The 25,277-nt window shown below is 43.8% G+C and overlaps 2 protein-coding genes across 6 annotated transcripts in view; one reads left to right on the forward strand and one right to left on the reverse strand.

Annotated features, from left to right (window-relative positions):
* Window positions 1–4,077: 4,077 nt before the first annotated feature.
* Window positions 4,078–17,871, forward strand: LOC140528441 (transcription factor CP2-like protein 1). Of its 5 annotated transcripts, none has more exons than XM_072646285.1 (15): window positions 4,099–4,383; window positions 5,077–5,228; window positions 5,987–6,060; window positions 6,615–6,720; window positions 6,920–7,026; window positions 8,408–8,560; window positions 8,791–8,901; window positions 9,627–9,724; window positions 10,098–10,152; window positions 10,682–10,775; window positions 12,367–12,457; window positions 12,952–13,034; window positions 13,595–13,740; window positions 14,012–14,063; window positions 15,065–17,871. In XM_072646285.1, exons 1-15 carry the CDS (start codon window positions 4,301–4,303, stop codon window positions 15,100–15,102), a joined length of 1,443 nt encoding a protein of 480 aa, XP_072502386.1. In that variant the 5' UTR covers window positions 4,099–4,300; the 3' UTR covers window positions 15,103–17,871. The 5 variants fall into 5 exon arrangements, with proteins under 5 accessions (XP_072502384.1, XP_072502383.1, XP_072502387.1 ...); XM_072646284.1 differs by having other exon boundaries at window positions 4,100–4,383; window positions 5,074–5,228; XM_072646283.1 differs by lacking the exon at window positions 15,065–17,871 and having other exon boundaries at window positions 4,078–4,383; window positions 13,595–14,100.
* The window catches only part of FBXL20 (F-box and leucine rich repeat protein 20), a 113,074-nt gene continuing 105,102 nt past the window's right edge, over window positions 17,306–25,277 (reverse strand). Inside the window, 1 exon segment of the mRNA XM_072646287.1 lies at window positions 17,306–24,779. Coding sequence (XP_072502388.1) covers window positions 24,672–24,779 — 108 coding nt within the window. The 3' untranslated portion in view covers window positions 17,306–24,671.

Genomic DNA, 25,277 nt, shown 5'->3' on the forward strand with positions numbered 1-25,277 from the left:
ATAACTAGTGTCTGAGACTGGATTTGAACGCGGGTCTTCCTGACTCCAGGTCCAGCACTCTATCCACTGCACTACCTGGCCGACTCAATGAGAAAGATGTTACAGCAGGGATGAGTTGCATGAAAACTGCCCCTCCCATGGAGGACCCACATGGATGACATCACGGATTCACTGATCCATTGAAGACTGTCTTTTCTGGGATTGGTGAGAAGCACCAGCCTGAGCAGAAAGGAATAGGACATGCTCGGAGTGTTAATGTCTTGGCATTCGGCCTGGGGAGGAGAGTCAGAGAAGGAAAAGACGGAAGGGAGGGAAAAGGAATCCACGCTTAGGAGCTGCACCATCTCAGGGATGGAGGGACAGAGGGAAAGATTAGAGGGACAGACAGACAGAGAGAGATGCAGAGAGGCAGAAATATAAGGAGAGAGAAAACAAATACAAAGTCATGGAGAAAAGAAAATTGCAACAGGTATCTAATCTCACTGGGGCTTTTGTCAGCTCCTGGAACTCCAGCTGGAAGCTTCTCTGGGTGGGGAGGATTCTTTTAGTTGTATGTATCCCATAGCTATTCTGGGACTCATTAGTACAAAATGCCTACCTCTAGCCCTGACATAGGAAGAAATAGACTGAAAGATAAAAAGGTGAGAAAAGACACAGAAGCAGAAGTAGCTGGATGCAGAGTGCACCCTTAGAATCAAGAGGAACTGAGTTCAAATTCTGTCTCAATAGTATCTTTCTTCCAGGGTTGTTGTGAAGATAAAATGAGATGTTTGGAAAAGTGCTCCTAGGGGCAGCTAGGTGCCCTGGAATCTGGAGGACCTCAGACACTTGGCACTTACTAACTCTGTGACCCTGGGCAAGTCACTTAATCTCAATTGCCATAAAAAAAAAAGTGCTCCAGTCCTCCAGATACTCTCCTCAAAATCTTTCTCTGCAACCAGGAAGGTCTCAGGCCTCAAAGTTCTGGGCTAATAAGTATACATCTGTGGGGACTCCATGGGCACCCCGAGCCTCAGCTCCCACCATTGTGAACTATAACCTTAGAGGATCATCCACTCCCTACCTTCAGGCTTTCCTTTTGGTGTTATTCAGTCATGTCTGATGCTATGATGTCATTTGGAGCATTCTTGGAAAAGATACTGGAGCAATTTGCCATTTTCTTCACCAGTTCATTTTACAGATGAGGTGAACAGGGTTGTGACTTGCCCAGGGTCACACAGCTAGTAAGTGTTGGTGGCTAGATTTGAACTCAGGTCTTCTTGATTCTAGGCCCTGCACTCTGTACATTATGGCACCCTGTAGCTCCTCTCTTACTGCCTGGTTTTCCTAGGGAGGGCAGAAGTTCAGAGCTAAAGAGAGAAGGTGAAGACAGAGGAGAAAGGCTATGCCATTGATAAACTTTGGTGGAAGGCCTTTTCTTACCAAGGCAACAGGGTGTGCAGTGTCAAAGAGACTTAGAGATATTAAAAGAAAAACAGACCCTTCCCTGAGCTTGTAGTTATAGAATATGAGATTCAGACCTGGAAGGAAAGTGAGCCTCAGAGAAGCTGAGACTTTGCCAGAACATAGTTGCAGAGATAGAACCAAGAATTCATAACTGACTAATAATGAGGATGGAGGGCAGGATGAGCAGATCTCCCAACTCTTCACATCCTACGTCCCTCACTCCAGGATGGAGAGCCCTGCTCAGAGCACAAGCAATAGGCAATCAGCTTCTTAACAGGAGGTACATTTTGAGGTGAGGCTGGAGGCATGCTTCTCCTTTCCAAACCTACCTTCATTCCAGGGATGTTCTGTGTACAGTGTAGGAGGGGTAGGGGGAGTAGGGGCATAAGTTTATAGCCTTGTGGGGCCTCTCAGTTGTGAGTTTACTTTCCCCCAATCCTCCTCCTATCCTACCCACTCTCAGCACTTAAGGATGCCTTTTCTCTAACCCTCCCCCTTCTGTTTAACCCCAAACAGCCAGGTTCTGAGTAGAGATAAGAACTCTGTTTAATATCAATAAAGGAAAAGGGGGTTCCCCTTTTAGGGCATTCATTATTTGCCCACAAACATCCCCTCCCCTGACATGGAAGATACCAAGGGGATGAAGAGCCCAGGAATGTCTAGGTCGCCTTCATTAGGGGATTTTGACTACATTTACAAGCCCTACTGCTCCAGTTACGGGCACCTCATGTCTAGGGTGACCCAGTCTGCTAGAGGATCCACCCCTTGCGGAGAGCATAGATATCCAGCCCCCAGTTCCTTGGATCTGTTTCCCTTCCCCAGGCTCCACCAGTCTGTTTTCACAACAAGGCAGGCTGTGTGCCCTATAAACTTGGTCCCTCCTCATTCCCCACCCCTATGCTGGGGACACAGTGACCTGAGTGGGGGTGGGAGTTCCCTAACCCCAACTCTCCTTCTAAGAAGGAGAGAAGGGGGTGGCCTCTTCCCCCACTCTTCCAAACCAGGGAACTCGGGGTGATTCCCTCTACCGAGACTTAATGAGGAATCTTAACACTCCTATACTCTCAGTGGTGATTAACCTACCACCTCATTTTGAGTGAGAGAAGATAATTCCTTATGTTCATAGGATCTGTAGGTGAGTTGTACGCATGTATATACATGTGAGAGAGGATTTGTACATATGATGGTATGTATATATGTACACAGATGTATATGTATATACATACATGTATCTGTGTGCACACACAGGTGTACAGAGCTATTTAAGTAAACTGCATGTGAATGTGTGTGATAAATAGGTATCTAGCTTTAAAGTCAAGATCCCTAGATCTGGGTTCATATCTCACCTCTCATATATCCCATTTGCTCCAAGGCTCTGAATCTTCAATCGATGAACAAGCAATTTAATAATTAATGCTTAAAACTTAATTAATGCTTAACAAAGCATGGCCAAAGAAAGCTGTTTGACAACAGAGGTCCTGGGTTCAAATCCAGCCTCTGCTTCTTCTCCCTCCCCCAACTTTGAACTCGGACTTTCTCTTTCCAATTTTGCCTCAGACTCTAGCTGTGTGATGCTAAGCAAGTCTCAGTACCAGACTTAACAAGAAGACCAGGAGACAGAAAGACTTACTAACTATCCAGCAGAGATAACATGAATATATAAGGATATACAGTATAGATAAAGAATAGACACAAGGTTTGGAATTGGGGAAGAGAGGAGTAAAAAGGCATTGGCCGGGATCAGTCTTGTGGCTTTTGAGATGATCGTTGAAGGCTTCTAAGGCTCCTGATACAGGTGAGGAGGGAGTGCATACCAGGCATGGAAGACAGTGCAAATGTGGAGCGCCATGTATGAACAAGGCCAGTTTAGCTGGATGGAAGTGTGCATGTAACAGAATAACGTGAAACAAATTGGAAAGATAGATTGAGGCCAGATTGTGGAGGTTTCGAATGCCAAACGAACAAGCAGGGAAAAGGGAGTCACTAGAGTTCATTGAGCAGATAAAGTGAGTCAGGATTGCATTTCCAGCAAATCAATCAGTTTGGCAGCTGTGTAAAAGATAGATGTTTCCTCGTGTGGTTCCGTCCCTTGGTTGATTCCATATGTATAGAACTCTGTCTCTGAACATTTATCTCCATGTTTCTGCATGGCCTGCCATATTTGCAAATGTTCTTCTCTGTTTATATCAGTTTTCATGTCAAAGATTGAAGGCTGAAAGGAGTTTTAGAGGCCATTGAGTCATTCACTCCCTCCACCTTTTTACAGATGAGAAAACTGAGACCCAGAGAGGTTAAGTGACTTGCCTAGGGTCACAAAACTAGTAAGTATCTGAGACAGAATTGGAAAGGGAAAGTGACATGGGGGAGGGGGGGGGGGAGAAGAGGCTGGATTTGAACCCAAGATCTTTGATATCAAATTCAGCTTTCTATACTGTATTACAATGCATTGGGGAGGGGGAGAGGGTGTAGGAAGAATCTCCATAAACTTGTTTTCCTCATCTCAAGATCCAGCCTCCCCTACTGTCGCACTTCCCATGGGTTAATAATTATTGGGGATCCCATTAGTGGCTCACAGTCCCAGCCCCTCCCCAGCCTCAGCTGCCCTTGACCTGTCTAGGCTTTGGGAGGGGTTCTGCTCTCCAGCCAAACAGAGCCCTTAGGCTCAGCCCCGCCCCATCCCTGGGTTATTTTCCCAGGATCTATAAAACAAGAGACCCCAGGTAGGGCCCCTACCTGTGGAAAGAACCTCTACTCCACCTCCAGGACCTTGTGCTGCTGCTGCTGGTCTGGGTTGCTGCACCTCCCCTGCGATTCCCATTGCCTTCCACCACTCAGTGTCTTAACCTTGCCCAAAATGTTACTCTGGCACAACCAACCAGAACATCTGTGGCCCAGCCCAGGGGAGCTATACCCCTGTTCCAGTAGTAGTCTGCTCAGGTAGGTGCTTCCACCCCTGGGAATATCCCCAAGGTCTCTTCTCCCTCATCCTCCAGCTCTCTCTGAGGGTGGAGTCATTTGCCTAGGTACCCACCTTGATCCCCCATAGTCAATGTCTTCCAGTGTCTGTCCATTTCTCCTGCCTCAGCTGGGTGCTCCCTGTTGACCCTGGTTTCCCCAATCTGCAGAACAGGACTGGGAAGGTGATCCTTAAACATGGAAGTTTCTTTGAGGGGAGGGGAAACTGTCACCTAGGATTAACTGAATGAGGAAAAGGTGGGCAGAAACACCCCCCTTGGGTTTCCAGCTCCTTTGGAAGCAGAGGAGACTCTGAGTCCATCCAAGGTTTAGTCATTGTTCTGTGGATATCCAAGCATTTCCTAAAGGTTTCATTCCCCTTTGTACATCCTCTGAGTTAAAGCCAGATCTGTTCTTATCCAGAGAACGAAGATTGTAAGGTTTAGGGACACGGATGGGAGGTACTCTTTCAGGCATTGAACCATGTCAGCATTTCTGGAAGGAGATTTTCTAAGGAGATCTGAAGCTGTTTGGAAGATGAGCAAGGCAGACCCTGGGAGAACTGGGGACCATTAACCTCAGCTGCCAGTAGCCCATGATTGGGGAGAACAGGCAACATTTGAGAGTTGTAGGAGGAGAGGCTGGCAACTGAGAGTATCCATCTCAACCCAGCAGGGAGTCCCTGACACTGCCATACCTGAAGCAGGAGTACCCAGCCAGTATTTCTACCTCGGACATGCACTGTCCAGTCTTCCAATATGTCCTCTGTGCTGTCACTTCTCCTGCTGTCAAGCAACATGAGGAAACACTCACCTACCTGAACCAGGGTATGGCCGACATGGGGCATGGATGTTGGAAAATGACCACTCAGTGGGGCACTGTAATCTGTTGGCTGTTTGATTTGGAGCCTGGAAGACCTGGGTTTGGATCCTACATTTACTGTATCTGTGTGACCTTGGGTGTCATTGGAATCTTAGTTCTCCTATCAGTAATATGGGGATAATAACATTTTCCTTGTTGTTGTAAGGGTTAAGTGTATGATGTGCATAAAGTGCCCTGAAAACCATAAAGGGCTATGGAAATGCCAGTTGTTTGGTCTCTGTATCCCTAACACCTAGCTAGCATGGTACCTGGCACCCTGACACATCCAAATGTTTTTGAATGATCATCAAGAGGCACATTGACATAGGGAACAGAGAGCCAGCTTTGGAGTCAGGAAATCTGGGTTGAGGTCCTCCTTCTGATGCATATCGGATGTGACCCTGGGCAGATCATTCAACTTCCCAATGATCCAGATATCTCTCTAAGAACAAGCTGTAGAGGTGCCAATTTGTGCTTAGCCCTCACTGGGAACTCCCCACAGGGCCCTTTAACAAATATTGTTAGTGTGGTGGGAGCCTGGATACCATGATGGAGTTAAGTACACATGATGAACCTGAACCCCAGGGAGGTCACAGGCTAGTCAGCATCAGATACCTGGGAATGGGCTGTAGAAGGTTTGGGGACAAGGGGACCCCAGAAGTGGAAGGGATTATCTCTGGTCTTCAGATGGTTTGGCTTTAGGCATCACTCTGTTCTCTTTCAGGGCAATCCTATGAGATACGGATGTTCTGTAACCCCAAACTAGGGGATGCTTCCCAGTGGCCTCGAATGCTGAAGGTGAGTCTCTTCTCACCTCTGAATCTTCCTTCATATAGATCACATGTGGCTAGCCCTCAGGCGCTAGGCAGGTTGCCTTGTCTGGTGTTCTCCTCCCCCCATACTCTCTACCTTGGGTACTGGACACCATACTTTAGAGGTAGCATGGATCCAGTAGTAGAGAGAATATTGAAAGGGAGGTCAGGAAGCCTAGGATTCAAACCACTAACATGGTGTCACTTAACCACTGACCCTCTCCCAGGTTCAGTTTCCTTACCTGTAAAATGGAAGAGATATCCTGTAGTGACAATCTTACTGAGAGGCACATATGAGAACACGTATTTTAAAATGTTTTGCAAATAAAAGCATTTGGTAAGCACCAGACTCCTAGGTGAATGATTATTAAGTAATCTTTCTATTCGTGTAGGATTGTCCATTTGTCTTCTTATTTGGGATAGGGGAGAAGAGGGAGAGGAGAGGCAGTTTGAATCAGATGAAGAGTATGGAAGGTACTCGGAGGCTGGACTCTGAAATTTCCCAAGTGTTTCTCTGAGCTGGGTGTCTGGTGTCCACAGAGTGTGGTACGTGTGGTTTTCCATGACCGACGCCTACAATACACAGAACAACAGCAGCTGGAGGGCTGGCGGTGGAACCGTCCAGGGGACAGGATACTGGATATTGGTGAGGGGAATGGAGGGGGAGGGGAGCAAGGTGGAAAGAACCCTCCTCAAGGGACTTCCCTGGATCCTGGAGTGCCTGGGGAGGGGACCCATGGAGGCTGTGGTGGGGGGAGGCTTTCAGGATGCTTTTACTTCCTGCTACGATCCTTTTGTCTGAGTTTAACTTTGGTGCCTGTCTACCTCTTCCCCTGTGTCTACAGATGTGCCCCTATCAGTGGGGGTGCTAGAGCCCCAAGTACTGTCCTCACTCCTCAACACAGTGGAGTTTCTCTGGGATCCTGCAAAGAGGACATCTCTCTTCTTGCAGGTCAGGGGTTAGGGCATATCATTCCTACTCCTCTAGTCGATCACTGACTGGGTGGTGGGATGAGGTATGAGAAGACAGACAAAATAAAAATAGCTAATGCCCAGAAGCATGTGAAACCTGGCAGAGGACCAGTGTCAGAGAAGCTCAGAGGCACTTGAGTGTCCTAGAGTTGGGGTGGCATTCTGGAAAAGGAGACAGTGTACTCTGAGCAAATTGTCATGCTACTGGGTTTAGATAAGGACAACAAATGGGTAAGGAGCAGAATGACGTGGGGTAAAACACTGGGCCGGCTTCTGATGGCAATTTGACTACAGAAATCTTGGACATTCCATTTAGGGGATTTGGGTTCAAATCCCATCCCTGACACTTATACCAGTGCAATCTTGACCAAGTCACTTGACCTCCCTTATGTCTCGGTTTCTTTATCTGTAAGATGATTAGTCTAGACCATTGGTGGGGGCTCTTTCAGATCTAGATATGAATGATCCCAAGTCATCGTTCCTTGATCCTTAGTTCCCCCCCATCCTGAAGAAATGTTTAGAATGTTAAAAATTGTTTTTACATGCAACTGGGAAATAGGATATACAGGCAATGGGGTATTGAAATCTATCTTGTCCTACAGAAAAACAGAAGGGAAAGGGATCAGAGAAGGGGTGGTGGTGATACAAAGGAGGGCAGACTGGGGGAAGGGGTAATCAGAATGCACGATTTCTTGGGGTGGGGGAGGGGAGAGATGAGGAGAAAAATTAGAATTCAAAATCTTGCGGAAGTGAATGTTAAAAACATTTTTTTTAAAAAAAGAAAGTGTTTTTAAAATACCTACTATATGCCAAACACTTTACAAATGTTCTCATTTGATCCTCACAACAAGGCTATTATCCCTATTTTACAGATGAGAAAACTAAGGCAGACAGAAGTTAAGTGACTCACCCAGGGTCACACATCTAGTAAATATCTGAAACTGGGTTGGAACTTCCAGGTACAAAATCCTGGGACAGGTATAAGAATAGGTAGAGTACCCAAGTGTGAGGAAAGGATAGACCAAGGGGTTCTTAACCATTTGTGTGTGTGATGACAAGAGGATGGATCCCTCTGGTCACCTGGTTAAGACCACGGACCCCTTCTCAGAATCATGTTTAAATTCACAAAATAAAACAAAATGGGCTACAAAGGAAATCAATTATGTAGAAAGAGCTATAAAAAATGTTGGGTGTGTGTGTGTGTGTCTCTGTGTGTGTGTGTGTGTGTGTGTGTGTGTGTGTGTGTGTGTGTGTATCTACAGACCCCAGGAGAACTCAGAATATAAAGCTGGTTTTGGTTCCATCTGACCGTGGCTAAGCCCCTACTTTCGTCTGCTTACTCCCTTCCTTTTCTATCACAGGTTAATTGCATCAGTACAGAGTTCACCCCTCGAAAAAATGGTGGGGAGAAGGGTGTCCCCTTCCGTATCCAGATTGACACCTTCAAACCAGCTGACAAGGGGATACCTGTGGAGCATCTGCACTCAGCCAGCTGCCTCATAAAAGTCTTCAAGGTATCCATTTGGGCCTCAAACTGCTTCTTCTCCTTAGACTCTAGCACAGAGCCCATCTTGCCTTCATTTAGCTCAGGTTGTCCTAACAGGCCTCTGGGACACATGGGCTTCTTGACTGTCCTGGCACACCCTGCCTTACCCTCATTCTCATTTCCTGAACTGTTTTCTTAGAGGGGGGGGTGGGCAGAGGTTGATAGCACTCTGAGGTTTCCATGTGGATTCCTCTGCAGCCTAAAGGGGCTGACCGGAAGCAGAAAACAGACAGAGAGAAGATTGAGAAGCAATCACCACAGGAGAGAGAGAAATACCAGCCAGCCTATGAGACCACTGTCTTCACAGAGGTGTGTATGTGTGAAAGCACTCCTCCTGGGACTGAGAGCTGAGGTTCTTGCTGCAAACCCTTCTATGGCCTCATTTGTCTTAGTGGAAGTGCACCATAAGCGCCTGGGAAAAACAAGGCCCACACTGAAGCATTTTAAAAACTAAGCACAGAAGAAAAAGGCAGAAAATTTGGAGGAAAGCACAAACAAGCAAGATAGTTTTGCAAGTAGTATGTAGTATTGCTTTAAAAAGAAAAGTGAATGGTGCGAAATAGCTATTCATGATCTCACGAAAAATCTTTTGCTGTTCTGTGGAAGGGCTCTTCTTTGGTGGTATTTAAATTTAGACTTAGAAAGAAACACCAAGTCCTGGAAAGGGTCAGTGACTTTCCCCAGGTTATATAGCATGTCAGAGAGAACCCTAATCTAACTTCTAGCACAGAGGCCTAGATCTACACTGTTTTGTTTTTTTTTTCAGGATGGGAGCTGGGGAAGAGGGGGGTGAGGAGGTGGGAGAAGGAGAGATCCTGGTTCTCCAAGCAGCCAATCCCCTCTGAGATCTATGCTCTTCCTCATCCACAAGCCCTTCTTTCCAGGGAAGCAAGGGAATGGGGCCCACGGTGGCCGCCTGGTTCCCAGAGGGAAGGAGGACCGGGGATGAGATAAGGAGTGGGTCCCTTTCCTTTCTAAAACCCCAATCCTGGGGGGAGGGCAGGTTGTCACACTTTCTCCCTCCTTCTCCCCAGTGTCCACCATGGCCTGAAACTTCTACTGGTCTTCATGCCTCTCCCAGCCCTCCTGGCCTGACTTCTCCCCATTCTTTCAAGTTCCTGACCCCTGAGAGGTGAGTAGAAACTGGGGAGGGAGAAGATGATTGGTCTCATCTGTTTCTTCTTCATCTCCTTTTGCCCCCCTGAAGTTTAAAGTCAAGGGTGATTAAAGTGGGGAGGGAAATGACCTTGATTTGTTCATTGACAAAATATTTACTGAGCACACTTTGATGGGACATGGAGGGTGGGGCATAAAGAGGGATGGGACACAGTCCCTACCCTCTAGGTGCTCCTAGTGGAGTACGGAGAGAAATAAGGCCGGAGCACAGATCACCCATTCCTATCCCAAGTGGGAAGTGCCAGGTGATGGAGGTACAAAGGTTAGGTTCTACAGGACCTCAGAAGGCACACGTGCAGCCTTCATGTCCTGTCTGTTCTTTCTCTTAGGATCTGCTCCTCCCCACCTTTCTCCCTGGACAGCTCAGTGGACAGCCCTGGTGAGGTAAATCTCCCCCCAGGCTTTCCTGCCTCATTCCCTTTCTCAGCAGTGCCACCCTGCCCCCTGGTGGCCATGCTTGGCATTGATCTGAAATTAGTTGGGCCGGCACTGCCAGGGGAAAGCGTAGGGATTAATACTTCACACACATTCCTCTAGTACTTTAGAAGGTTTACAAAATTACTTCCTCACAACAATCTTGTGAGGAAATAGAAGCTTATGGTCCCCATTCAGATACAGAAAGACAGAGCTTCAGAGACACAATCGAGAGACAACCACATATGGGCCCATAACCTTCCCCTCCACCACCGCTCCTCCAACCCTAGGCCTATAGAATAAAATCTGAAGTCCTCAGCCTAGCATTCAGGTCCTCTCTCAACCTACGCTTCCAGCTTTGCTTGTCATTTCAATACTCCTTGCACCTTCACACATCGATCAGATGCCTGGTTCAAGATCTACCCATGGGGTATCTTTAATCAAAGCATTCTTTACTACTCACTAAAATCAATGGTTTTCCTCCCCACTCCCTCTTCAGGCTCTCAGCCCTGGGGCTTCCATCTCAGAGACGCAGCAGTGGTTACACCGTCACCGATTCTCCGACTACTGTAGGATACTGGCCAACTTCACAGGTGAGGCCATCCCCCTGCCCCCATTACTTTAGGGTGAGTGGGCCACACTCCTGAGTCTATTTGTTTGAAAGAGCTGTGAATGGAAACTTCTTTTTGTAACTGGCTTACTAAAGGAATAGCCAATACCTAACATTTTTATAACTTTAAGGTTTATAAAACAGTTTATATAAATCATTTGATCCTCACAACTACACTATACAGAAAGTGCTATTATTTCCATTTTATAGATGAAGAAACTGGAGTTGAGAAGCTAGGTAACTTTGCCTAGGGTCATGCAGCTACTAAGTGTCTCATTCGGGATTTAAACTCAGGTCAGCCAGATTCCATATTGTAAAGCGGAGCTATGGCAACTAGGTTGTACAGTGCAGTGTGCTGAGTCTGGAGTCAGGAAGGCTCAACTTCCTGGGCTCAAATCTGGCCTCAGGCAAGTATTAGATGTGTGACCCCGGACCAGTCACTCAACCCTGTTTGCTTTGGTTTCCTTCACCTGTAAAATGAGCTGGAGAGAAAGGGCAACATCACTCCAGTATATTTGCCAAGAAAACCCCAAATGGGGTCCCGGAGAAGTAGGGCTAACAAGACTTGCAGTACCGACCCTAAACAGGATTGTAATGACAATGGCTAGCACTTATATATATATATATACACACACACACACACACACATATATATATATATATACACACATTTTTTATTTATAATACATAATATATGCTTTAATATAATGCACTTTTCAAGGATTATTCTAATTTTATCCTCACCACAACCCTGAGAGGTAGGTGCTATTATTATCCCCATTTTACATTTGAGGAAAATGAGGCCGACAGATTAACGGACCCACCCAGGGTCACACAACTGATGCTTTCTCCACCGCACCACCTAGCTGCCTGCACTAAGAACAATGGAAGAGAAAGTTCTAGATAGCAAAATATTCACTAGCATGGTATTTTAATTCAATAATCAATTTTACAGAAAAACTGTATTATATTGTCCTGGAGGTCACATAGCTGCAAATACCCATTTGGGGGAGGAGCTCCACTTTTTTATAATTGACTTAAACTCAGTCAGGCAGGCTCATTGTGAGCACCTTGAAGATCGTTTTTTCCCCTCTATCTATATCCCCAGGTCCTTAGCACAATTTGTGGCACATATCTGTTTGCTAATCAATAAACATCATGTTTACTGAGTTCAAATTGTGCCTCTAACATACTTGTGTGACCCTGAATAAATCACCTACATGCTCAGTATACCGGGCAACTTCCCAAGCCTGAGTGCAGATAATGACCTGCACGAGTAGAGGCAAGTGTACTTGCATTCTGATAAGATTTTTTGGAAAATCTTGCTAGACCCAACTGCACAAAAACTTCTTATGTGCCATCTAAGTGTTAAGCATTGTGGATACAAAAAGTGCCTGCTCTCAAGGAACTTCAATTCAACACTAAGAAATCAATCTTTAATATTGGAATTGTAGATCCTATGCTGGGGCACATGACAACTATGGGCTTCTTTGCTAGTTTGCGCCTCCTTGGGAGACGTCCAACTCTCCTATTCCTCCCTAAAGTCTCCTCCTCAAACCCCTATGTCTTCATAGGTGCAGATTTGCTAAAACTGTCCCGCCAGGACCTCATCCAGATCTGTGGAGCTGCTGATGGGATCCGTCTCTCCAATACTCTGAAAGCCAGGTACTAAACCTTGCACAGCCCACTTACTGAGTTCCTCAATCCTTGCCAGGCCTCTTCCTCTCCACCCCTCTCCTCCTTTCAGATCTCAGCTTGTCCTACCTTCTGCATAAAGTCTTTTCCCCTCCTTAGGGGAAAACATTCCCATTATTCTCTCTAGTTTGTAGAGTTGTTTGCATGTTGCCTTCATTAGACTGGGAGCTCTTTTAAAGTCTTTCGTTTTTGTTTTTGTTTTTTTTTTGGTATCACCAGTTCTTTGCACAGTGCCTGACATGTTGACATATTGGAAGATACGGCATCAGCTAGGAATTGTCTGGTCCTGGGGTGGGGGTGGGAAGCCGAACTCTCTTACCTCTCCCTGCTAACTACCTTGTCCCAGCTTGGCACATGAGGCCATTCAGGGGCCATGGACCATTTGCTAGGGTGTATGGTGGAAGAGGGTGGGAGATGATGTAGAGAAGGTAGAGGTAAACTAACAGGTCACATCTCTGGTTCAGGCCCATCCGTCCCAGGCTTACCTTGTATGTGTCTCCAGAGGCCCTGGAGCTGGGAAGTGAGACCCCACAGAGTACAGACTCAGGTAGAGATGCCATTTGCATTGCTTCTTTCTCCCACCATGTACAATCATAAATGTGGGATCCCTTCCTGTCGCCTGTGTGATGGGAACGGGGCTGGGGAGTTTGATACCCAGGTTGTCCTCACTTTGGCCCAATGTTGGTCTGCTACGGGCTTTATCAAGAAACTTAGAGGTCCTCTCTCTCAGTCAAGTTCCTTTCTCCTTTAGCTCCTAAGCCCAGAATGAATGCTCAGGGAGTCTTTCCTAATCCAAGAACTTGTTTCTAATATCCTGTTATATAGTTCACTTGGTTCTTAAGTCATTTTATCTGGGACTATACTGTACGCCTTAAAGGCGAACATTCTTAAACCCGTTCTTAAAGAATGTTAGCTGCCTGAGGGTAGACTGGGTCTTCCAAGTTAAAATTCTTTTTCTTTTCGATTGCTCTGCAATCCTGGTGAGGATCAGTGATTCTGCAAGCCCTCTCCAACTCTTTGTACTTTTCTTGATCCAGTCTCAGATCCCCTGGTTCCTGCTTTCGCTTGGACCTTGGGTCATTTACTCCCTCATCCCTCTGCTTCTAGGATCTTACCAGCAGGTATATCTGGAAGAGCTCAGCACAGCTGAACTGACTGGAAAACTGGCTGAACTCCTGTCTCTCCCAGCCAATCAAATCCATCGGCTCTTTTGCCAAGGCCCTACTGGAATCCATGTACTCATCAGTGACCTGGTAAGAGAGTCACTGCATCTTTTCCTTTGTCGCCATACCCTTTCTCGGGCCCAGTGTATGTGTACCTGCCTATTTTGGACCTTAAGATACCCTCATACATTCCTCAGCCACTCATCCTGATGTCTCTCACTTACAGGGTTTAGACATTTTCCCTCTGATTCAATCTCCATTACGCTGAAGTTTGTCTTGGTTTGTTCTGATGTAGGGGTGGGAGTATCTAAACCAAATGCTCCTTTCCTAACTGGTCACCATCTTCTTGACTGCTCTGCAGGTAGTCCAAAATCTAGTGGATGAATCCTATTTTGTGGCTGTGGCAAAGAAAGGTAGGAGCACTCAGAGGACAGGCTGGGACAGAGAATGAGAGTGAAAGATGTGACTGCTGTGTTCCATCCATATCTTAATCAAACATGTAATTTAAACACCTATTATATGCCAGAGGTTGGGACCGGGTTAAGAAACAGAAGTGTAAGACTGTGGTGTAGAGGACAGAACTAACAGAACCAGGAACACCTGTACTTTTACCCTGTCACACAGTCAAGTGTAGAGTAGATCTTCTAAACTCTCAGCATCCCAGAAAACTTTCCCAGACTAAATCACATGCTCATTTCCCATCTACAATGGTGGAGGGAATTCCTCACTGGGAGTTCCCTACATATCCCTCAGCACACTGCTGCTCTCCAAACTATGGTCTAGGCAGCGAAAGGAGCACTAACAATATGAAACAATTTTAAGAAAAGTGCCACAAGAGTGACAGAGCATGCTCTAGAATGAGGCATCTTTACCTGAGGTCTACGAACCTGTAAATATTCCAATATAATTGTCTCCTTTTATACATTTAAAAACATCATTCTGAAAAGGGGTCCACAGGCTTCACCAGATTTCCCAAGGAATCTCAAACACAAAAAAGATTAGAACTTACTTTTCAGGAGCTCAGAGGAGGGTGAAAACACTGGACTAGATTACAAAGTGATCTTCACAATACTATGAACTAGATAGTACAAGAATTATGTCCACTTTATGGATGAAGAAACTAAGAGTCAAAGAGGTTCGTAACTTATCTAAGGTCATACAGTTGAAGCTATTAAGAGTTATGGGTCCCAAATGGGGAGATGTTACTGTGTACTTCAATGCTGATGGAGGGCTTTTTGTAGGTAGGCTTTCCTTGATAGATTCAGGAAGAGGGCAAAGAGGTAATGAAAGTGGAGTCTTGGGTTCCTTCCTATAATCTCATGTCTTGGACCACCACTTGGTTGATGGGGTTGGGGGGGTGTGGTTCTGGGAACAAAAGGACCTATTTGAAAGCTGCACCTTTTATTATTTCCAGTGCAGAATCCAGACGGCTACCACTTGTTTCTGAGTTAGGCTCCCGATAGGGTATCCAGTCAAGACCAGGAGAATCAAAGCATTGGGGACGCAACCACGTAAGCTGAATCACCGTTAGGCCCTAATTGTGGCCAGGAATCAGTTAAAAACCCCAGTAAATTACTTGAGACTGGTACATGTGTCAAGCAGCTGTCACTGGCTTTTGCTCTTCCTTTCCTGGAAAACAGGAAGAACAAGGCAAACTCCTGCTTCCAGCCTTTTTCATTCTTGCTTAGCAAGGAAGGTGGACAGAGTCCTAAGCTCAAAGGCTTGGCATTATCCGGGCTGCACCAGGAACTAGTATTCTGAAGGAACTGATTACTGTGGACTAGGCATGAAGTATCGGCAGCCTCTTGATGGAGTCTCTGCCTCAAATCCTCATGTGAAAGAAACTGCCCATCAACACTGCTACGTGAGCTCAACTGCTGGCCTACCCCCACTTGTTCTGTGCCCTACCCTTTATTCTTCTAAGTCCATTAAAAAAAAAAACACCTTATTTTTTATCCTGGCTGCATGGCAGTAAGTTTTTAAAATTTTCAAGTAACCAAGGTAGATCACAAGTTTGGTTACTCTGTCACATCTGTGCCAAGAAGTCAGTAGGATTCATTCTGGCCACGGCTGGCATAACCCTAATATCATCACTGCATACGCTTTGGACCTAGGCCATGCAGAGCCAAATGCTCTGCAAGGCCCATTCCCAACCCTTGGTCCTAAGCAAAAAGGCTCATTAACAATTCAGTACACTTGTTTTATATAACACAACTAACGTTAGCTTTGACTGCCTCACTGACTTCATTCAAATTAAAATGACTAGGTTTTAAAACTTTGATTCTAAAAGAATTTGGGTTATAATCTACAGAGACACTAAAGTATTTGCTTAAGTCTAGAGCAATACTCAGGAAAGGTATGATGTAGGAGAAGAAATTGACTGGGGTCCTGGGTCCTAGTCTCGGCCTTGTCATTAACCAGCTGCTTGGGTAGAATAAGGCAACTGGACAGACTGGCCTATATCTAAGGGTATCTCCAGATCTGTAATTCTGAAACTCCTTAACAGGCTCCTCAAAATGTTAATTTTAATCCATTTTCAGTAAGAAATGTTGATTTGGGCACAAGCCATTTGACATCACTATAGCAGAGGATGCCACTGACAGTTTTAAGATCCAAGGTGAAGGGAAGAAACTGGAAATAGCATCAGGAAGCTCCTATCTTAGCTAAGATGGCTGGTTGTCTATTTTTGGTTGGGAGCCAGTCAAGAAGGTAGTATGGTCATTGATAGGAGGAAGGGTGCAGAAACTAGCTGGTTTTTGTTATCGCAGATTAAGTGTTGAAAGGAACCTGAGGTCATCTAGCCCAGACAGAGGTGTCAAACTCACAGCTCCCCAGTGCTGCCTGAACAAGATTAAAACGTAATTGGGAAATGTTTACCAAAAAAAAAAAAAAATACAACATAGGTAATGTTAGTTTGTGGTTTTCTAAGTCACTATGTGGTCCACAAGGATTCATTTCTACTTGAGTTTGACACCAATGCTCTAGCCCAACCCTAATTCACAGATGAGGAAACAGGTCTGGAAAGGTAAAGTTAGTTGCTCAAAGGTCATGAGTGTCAGAAGTACTGGTCTTCTGATTCAAAAGTCAAGCCTTCCTTCCATGGCAGCCCTGCCTTCTCTCACCTCTGAGGTTCAGGCATCTTCCACACTCTAAGGAAAAACATTGCAACAGAAGAGAAAAAATAAAATGGGGAGGGAAGGCAAGGATGGAACTTGAGGCCAGAGATCCTCTTCCCCTTCTTCTGTAACAGCCAGACTGAAACGAATGTGATTCCCACCCAAAGGCATTTCTGAGGGGAGTGGACTCTACAGAGGCAGCGTGGAGGGAGAAAGGCTTTGTTCTGTTGCTGGATGGTCTCCTTTGTCCCTATGGTATGTTCATCAACTTTACCACTCATAAACTCCACAGGAGAGGGTTAGGGAAGGGAGGAGAATCCCTTTTATTGTCTGTCGTAGTTATTTCAAGAGTTGTTGGATTTTCCATCCCCAGGAACACATGAAATAAGTTTCAGAATGAAAATGAATAAAGGCCAGGATGTACCTGAGCCAGAATGGAGGAGGCCTATATCACTTCAGCCTCTTCTAGATTCCCATTTCTAAACCCCAGGAAGTCATGAACCATCACTCAGGTCATTTCCGCAGCAAAATGAAAAGTCTTCACAGCTTATTTCTTTTAATTACATCATAAAACAATATTAGAACGTACATGAAACAATAATAGTTACATAACAATTTACTTTATATATATATTTATATATATATAAAAAACCCTTTTTTTTTCCTTTTTTAAGTCCAAAGATTTCATCAGATGAAAGCAAAAGAAATACTCTATTGCAAACCCTGGATTTTCTTTTTTTTTAAATAACCCTCCCCCCAATCTTCAAACTCAAAATAATTGGGAGGAAAAAAAACACAGCCATGTGCACAGCTAAAGGAATCTTTTGTTAAGTAAAAGTTATTATTTTGGGAACCATGGCAGCCTCAACAACTGGTTAAGAAAGCTTTGTGAATGTACCTGGAGGAGAAATATAATTAATTCGGCAGCAACTCTCAGCACATGAAAAAACACTCTGGGTGAAGGAATCTGTGGAATTTCAGGTAGCAGGAATGTCTGGAATCAATACCATCGGGACCTGCTCTGTTTCTTTCCAATGTGGGAATGAGGAGTATGTTTGTAGGGGTGGTAGTGGTAGAAGAAGGTACTGAAACACATCGTGGTTTGGTGAAGACAAACTACCCTCCAACAGCACCATCTGTCTACCTTTTGCTCCCAAAGGCTCTACCCCAGCAGAATTTCATAGGCCTCTGAGCCCTGCGCGAGAAGAAAGGCCTCTCAGTCTATGGCTCCTGGGGGACACTATAAAATGGGCAAAAGTGAACAGAGTTGCCAGACTGTTTGGGAACAACCTCCAGGAAGAGAGAAAATAAAGCCATAGCCATCTTTGGGAAGTTCAATGTGGCATGGTAACAGGTGGACCCCACTGACATTCTCCTCTCTCACTTGCTGTCCCTTCCTAAAGGAGGAGGTGGGAGCTGACTTGGACATGTTCTCTTCAGGTCAAGAGACTTCAAGGAGATGCTGTAGGTAGGTCTTGTAAACATGCCACTTGGCTTATAAAGGACTCAGAGGTTAGTGTTCACTGAAAAAAAATTCAGGAGAGACTTCAGGCTTACCTCTCCTCACCAAGCCTCTGGTCACTCAGAAAATAACAGCCAGTGGTACATAAAATAACTTATTTTTAAAGGAGGAATTGAGCATGGGTGTGAGAGGGGAGGTTTGGGAGAAAGGATGAACATCCTAAAACACAAACCCAGGAAAATAGCAGCAAAAGCTTTGCTTATTACAGTGTCGTATAGCACTAGGGAAGAAAACCATCCAAATCTTTATTTTAAAAAGTTTAACTGGTCAAATTGTGCCAGTCAGCTCTTGAAAGCAAAGCTTGTCAAGACTTTATTTTCCCATCCTCCAGTGCCTTGAAAAGTAAGAGTAACAAGCATTACTTCAGGGGCCAAGGAATCAGGGCTGAGATAAGAAACACATACGTGTGTAGACACACACCTACATGTACATGAGCAGCAATTGTGTTGACTTGAGAGAAACAGTGTTGGTAGGCAAGAGAAGTTGCTTGCTGTGGGAGAAATGTCTGGGGCAGTTTTCTTCTAGGACAACTATCTCTTAAAGACGTCCTAGGGCCGTTAGAAGAAAGCCTAGACATGGCTTAAAAAATCTTTCAGAAGGTGGCTTCTCCTGGATCACTCCGAGCACTGGCCAACCTACATTCTTTCAAATCCCAAAGGGGAAGGTCCCACTGCCTGCCACCTAACCAACACTTGCCCTAGCCCTGTCTAAGTAGTCAGGTACTGCTGGCAACTATTTCACTGCACTAATTTTGACACAGCTGGGACTTAATAAGAACTTGTTCATGGGTTGGTTCTGTTTTTAGATACAATATCCTGAAGGGAAATGTCACTTGATTAGCAATCCCTTCTAACCTCCAATATACGCTTCATACAGACTGAAGAATCAAACCAAAAAAAAGTTAAGGGGGGGAGGGGATGAAATTGCTACTGTTCATTAACAACCGTAAGATGAAAAGGACAAAGTCAATGGGGAAGAGAATAATCATGAAGTATGAAAACTATCTACAATTGGAGGATCCTGGGTATTTGTAGGCCAGGACTTGACCCAAAGGGCAGATTCTCCGGCTCTAAGGCAAGACACCCTAGCAGTCATTTGCTTCTTTCCTTAACTTAATGCTTCCCTGACCAAAACTAAACAATAATAAACAAAAAACACAAATCCAAAGCGAAAGGCCCTAGAAGATACTCATATCAAAACTGTCCAGATACCAAATTTTTACAGAATTTAAAGACTTACATGGGCTTATCAATCCTGGCTGCCTCTCCACTGATGTAGCCAAGAAGATACTGAAGCTTAGTTATTTTTTGAAATGTGACTATAAAACATGTACATACAAGAAGGAGCCAGGAATGAAAATAGCACAACTCTAATACCACATCTATAAGCAATTATAATGAAGCCTGTTCTGCTGAAATTTAAGTGGGACTCCACTAGGACACAACTATATTCACCCCAGGACAGCTTTGAGACTAGTTCCTGAAACTTCCCAGCAGTGAAATAACTCCCAAAGCTGAGCTGACAGTTACAAACAGTAGAAATGAGGAAATAATACTGAGAAATAAGAGGGTCTGAAAGAATCCTATGCTAAGAACTTACTCATTTCATAAGGATTTTTCTACTTATATAGAAGGTAATCTATCAGAAATGGGAGGAGGGTTGGGTGATGGCAGATGATTCTCAATTTATATTACCCCTCCTTTGTAGAATCTTGGCTTTTAGGGCACATCTATATAATTAATTATGAAAGTATATCGATTAGAACTGCTCTCTTCCTGAATTATCTGGTAATACAAGCTGGCCTTGTAAAGACTTGTCAAGCTCACTATCAATTTGGTGACTACAATGAGTGGAAAGGGGACCCTTCACATCTGTCTTTTATCCATTCCTTTGGGGCTGTTAGGCCTCACTGGTAGGTTCTACTTCAAAATCTACAATTCAAACATTTTACTTTTGCCCAAAGATTCTGCTAATAAACAGGTCTAAGGGAAATAAAGTACAACAACTAGGTAGCAGATGGAGAAGACACTGAAAAGTATTTCAGATGTGCCTAGCACCCTATAGAACAGGTCTGTTAGCAGGGTGGCACAATGGGAATAGATATCCTCACCCATCTCCTCATTTTACCCTTCAATAACTGAGGTAGCAAGAACACGACATATTTTTTCCAATCTGTATCCATGGTGCAGTAATTAATGGTGGTGGTATGAGTAGTCTGGGGCAGCAGCAGCAATTTAAAGACAGTGGATAGTGCTCAATCATAATGCATTAGTAACGTCCCTTTTTACACCCCCCCCCCCCCCAAAAAAAATCTCTCCACAATTTTATTAAGAAATTTCCTGAACACATTGTTGTTACGGATAGGAAAACTGGGTAAGGACACACAGATTCTCCCCATTGCAGCTTATGATGACTGAAGAGATGCTTTCCTTCCCTTCATTCAACTCAAGGTACTGCTCTGCTTATGTCATTTCTAGTCCTTTCCCTCAATCCTGTCACTGGTGTACTGGACTGACAATAGTATCTTACAAGGCAATAAAAAATTATGGCTGAATTTTCTATATTTTAAGTTCTGGTTAATTTGGCATTATTATAGTTATACTTAAAAGTTCAGTGAGGGACACAATCTTAATGAGGATTGCATAAAAAAATATTTTGCAGGTATCTCTCCAGAATATATAATTAAAGGTATATGTAACAAATTTCTGACTTGTATCTGATTAAAAATTAGTCTATAACCAATATGGAGATTATTGGAAATTTACAAAGATCATTTAAAAGTCTCTTTAAAATAGGTGTAGGCCTCCAAAATATTATGTTAGAGATGAAATTATAAAAGAAAAAATGTACACAGAGAAGTATGAGCACAATGTATTCATATTCATCATAGCCCAAATACTGCAAAGAAAAAAAAAAAAAGACTGAAATTAGAACCCTTTTCTCCTAGGATACATCCAGTGGACAGTTTGCTTTCAAGCTCATTTCAGTTCAATAAGCAAACTTCAGACCTAGTGACAAAGGGTCTGACCCACCAGAGAATTGCAGAATCCAAGGCTGATGAGGGTTTTTTGCTACATGCAAGCGTAACTAGGAGGGAAAGGCATTGGAGATATCTGATATAACCACAGCACTGTTTGGATGAGGCCAAGGCTTTATTTAGAGGGGAAGAGGGATATTGATTAAAAAAATGTCTAGAGAGAAAAAAGTATAGAAATAAAATCAGGAAAAGCAAGGGCAGTATTGATTGAAGTTTGGAGGGATAGAAAAAATGTTTAGAAAACTGATGTCTCGACATTAAAGAATTCACTTACTTTGGTTGGCATAGCACCAGTGTCCCCTGACTTGTGGTAACTAGTTGGGTAGGACTGTTCACCTTCTCTTTTTTTATCCTAAAACCACTTCTATAAGGAAAGGAACTCTCAAGTTCCTCAGAAGCCATATTTTCTACTATAGGTGACACATCTAAGAAGGCCAACAAAATCAAGCAAATGGCCTGCCATATGTTTAAGAGGGAGAAGGATTTGATTTAGGAAAAACCTCTTAAAATCACAGCTGCTGAAAGGATTTTATATATGGATGAATGGGAGAACAATAATTTCGAGCTCCTTTCCATTCAACATAAGATGACTACATCCCATGCTTTTGGAAGCTACAATAGTCTTCTCCAAGGAAAATCTTTAGGGCTTAATTTGAATGAAAGCAAGGGGATTCTCTCTAAGAAAAAACTGAAGCATTCTAATAAGAATCCTTTCCAAGCTTAAAGGGATCAGAAATAACTAAGTCTTAAAGCTAAATCCTAATGCTTAGGGCATTAAATTAAACTGGGCAATGCAACCCATTTCACAGTCTTAATGTACCAGAAGTTTCATTCAAGATCTTTTCCTCATGATTCCTAAAAGACTGGCACTCTTCTTTCTGTAGTATGGATTACAAGGTCAGGCCAAAAAATCAGTCCTAATCTGCACCTAGATCAGATCTCCATACTTTAAATCAAGTCTCTAATACCATATGAAATAGGAGAAGCTGTGTCCTTGAAAAGGGATAATTTTGATTTTGGGGAGAGATGTTTTAAATTGATATCTGTTTACTATAGGCCTACAAAAGTCCACTGCTACCACCTACTTCCTCCTCCACCCCAAATGAACTAGCAAAGAGCTTTTGGTCAGTTTCCCAGATCTGAACAACTTGCATTTTTCTGGGGGAAATAAGGCCCTGAATATGAGGCTACTATTAGTCTCCAGCATCCCCTTCCCAATCAGACTTTTCAAAATTTAATATGAACAAGGTATCAGCTATGATATCAAAACTACCAAACCTGCTGGATCAGTGACTTTACAAAGTTGTTACCGTTTGTTAATTTTTTTAGGTATTTCCAAAATTAGGAACTGGGAATAGACAAAGTTCTTTGAAGTTCTGAGCACAGTAAGTTTAAAACCAAAATTAAACACAATAGTGTCAGAGGCTCCTTCTCAGCACTCTCTTATCTGCTGATGCCTTTCTAATTAATGAAGAAGCAGCCAAGCTAGTTCCAACATATGCTGGTGGACATGACCTTGGGAGCTGCTTAGATCAGTCAGAAGGTGACAAAAGGCTACTTTGACCATATCAATAAACTCCTAGAAAACAATAACAAAAAGCTCCAACTCTGGAGGCCTAGAGATCTGTTACTTGTGCTTTAGAAAATCATCTCATTTTTCCTAATTCACTTAATCACTGGCACTGAAAACCTTTCTCTCTCAGTTCTCAAGTACAAAAGTTTACGAGGAGACAAAGACCACCTCCATGTGCACTGATTATCTTAGGCCTTCTGGGAGCTGCTCCCAATATCCTCAAGGCTTCAACTCCACCTGGTTATGCTTATGCTGAATATGTGGAGAGTGAATCAACAAGACTAGGTGACTTCTTTGGGGAAGGCATTAGATCTGAAACTGATGACCCTAAATACAACAGCAACACACTCCCTTAGCGTTCAGAGGTGGGAGGAGGAAGAAGGGGAGGCGCAGATAAGAGTAACTGGCAGCAGAGACAGCAGTGTGTTTCATCTAAGTATTCTTCCTGAGACAAAACACTCAGCCAACACCAAAGCTAGCAATGCTGTTGGGCATACGTAAATCTCAGTTCACAGCATGACATTAAAAGAGGGATCAGGGGTTTTCAGGCTGAGGTTTGATATTTTCCCCAATCAATTCTACTTTTAAAATGCCACTCTCTCTAATGCCTTACGCAAGACACTCAAGTGATTAGCTGGATTCAACTCAAGGAAACATAGGGAGCAGGATGTTACTGAGGATAGCCACCTGTATATCATATATCACAAGCTATGTTCTCTTAAGGAGGAACTCAAAAGGCAAAAACATGAATTGCTTTCATAAGAAAGGGGCAAGAGCTTATCTTTAGCTCATTTTTCCTCACCTGCTCTTCAGAGCTTTGAATCAGACTGAGCCTCAGGCAGTCTTTCTAATGATAAAAAAGTGGAACTTTAAAATGTTTTACTAATAAATAACTTTTCTTTAAAAAGTATCCATCCAGTAGCCTCAACCATGTCACCCCAAATGGAAAACTTTAAACAGGAAGACAGCAAGAGAGACAAAGGATGAGCGGACATCAGACAGTACAAAGAGAGTGCTTCAGCAAGCAACACAGAGAAAATGAGACATGGACACAGACAAAAACACACTCAGACAGCTAGGGAGAACAATACAATGAATAAGTGAACAAAAGAAACAAATGTGGACATCAGAGATTTCAAGCTAAATCATTGTGACCATCTAGGAAATCTCTGAACTGAATGCTCTAACTGATGAGCCTTCTATGTGAGCATGCTCAGCATGTTGGTATGGAAACAAGGAAGTAGAGAAGCACTGCAATACAATCTTACGATGAATGGTTGCCATCTTCATTCTCTTATGGGAGGAAGGAGTTTTCTTTCTCTCTGGTCCCTGGATGCAACATTTACTATATTTGTCCACACTCTCCTTCTGTTTGGAGAGCTCTCGTTAGTGTTCTGACATCCCCAAAAGAAACCCCAAACAAAAAGAACAAACAAACCCCAGCAGCAGTGACCCTGGGTTTGCTGGAATGCCCCCCACCTTGGATTGTGATTCTCTTCTGAGCATGCCCAGTAGGAATGGTTTCAAGTTACACCAATCTACCTGTCAGAAAAAAGCCAACACAGATTCAAGTCCCACTGTCACAGAGTACGTCAGCTGGAGTGGACGGTGTGGGTAAATATGCATGTGTATGTGCGGCTTGGGGGATCCGGACACAGCCCTCTATTCTGGCCCTTGCTCAGAACACTGGGGTCGATTCCGCTGGAGAGACTCCGTGGTAACTCTAGAAGTGTCATTAAATACTTAGTTCACCAAGGCTGACCGCCTCCAATGTCATAGAATGATGCAGCATCTGCAGAAGCGTTGTCTGCTGCCCCCTACTGACGGAGGCGGAGTGACGGGTGCAAAGTAGGCATGAACTTTTATATTGGGTAAATGGGTCTGAAACAAGACAGAAACATTACTGAGAGGACTGGAAAGATTAGAACAATCGAACTTTTTAGAAAGACAACCAAAAGGTTGAATAGACATGAAAACAGCACAAAGAAAAGGGAACTATACAGAGCTGAGAACTCTTGGTGGTTCTACTTTGCGCTCTGACAATGATATGATCTGCAAATATGACCAAGTTTACCTAATTCCATTGAGTCTCAGTGTCTAGATCAATAAAATAAGGAGACTTAGCAGAATACTCAAGCCCACTCTAAAGGGATAGCTAGACAAGCAATTTGAAAGAAATTAATCATGGAAAGTTAACATATTATTATTACAGATATGTTAAAACATTACACGAATATTGTAGGCAAGAGATTTTTTTTTCCCTCAGGCTATAGCTGTCCTCTCTGAAGGGTGTTTATATTATGCATGCGGGCAGTAAATAAGAAAACATTTTGGCTGGCCTGTGGTCTTCCTTTTCTCTTGACTGAAAAAGGAACATAC

Source organism: Notamacropus eugenii, chromosome 2 (assembly GCF_028372415.1).
Source record: "Notamacropus eugenii isolate mMacEug1 chromosome 2, mMacEug1.pri_v2, whole genome shotgun sequence".
In the NCBI taxonomy this organism is placed as follows: domain Eukaryota; kingdom Metazoa; phylum Chordata; class Mammalia; order Diprotodontia; family Macropodidae; genus Notamacropus; species Notamacropus eugenii.

Excerpts from the sequence above, each read along its gene's own strand:
- LOC140528441 (XM_072646282.1), top strand. The coding sequence starts at position 4,301 with ATGTTACTCTGGCACAACCAACCAGAACATCTGTGGCCCAGCCCAGGG. Across the intron at positions 6,061-6,614 it reads AGTGGCCTCGAATGCTGAAG|AGTGTGGTACGTGTGGTTTT; the intron begins GTGAGTCTCTTC and ends TGGTGTCCACAG. Across the intron at positions 9,725-10,097 it reads AAGTTCCTGACCCCTGAGAG|GATCTGCTCCTCCCCACCTT; the intron begins GTGAGTAGAAAC and ends TCTTTCTCTTAG.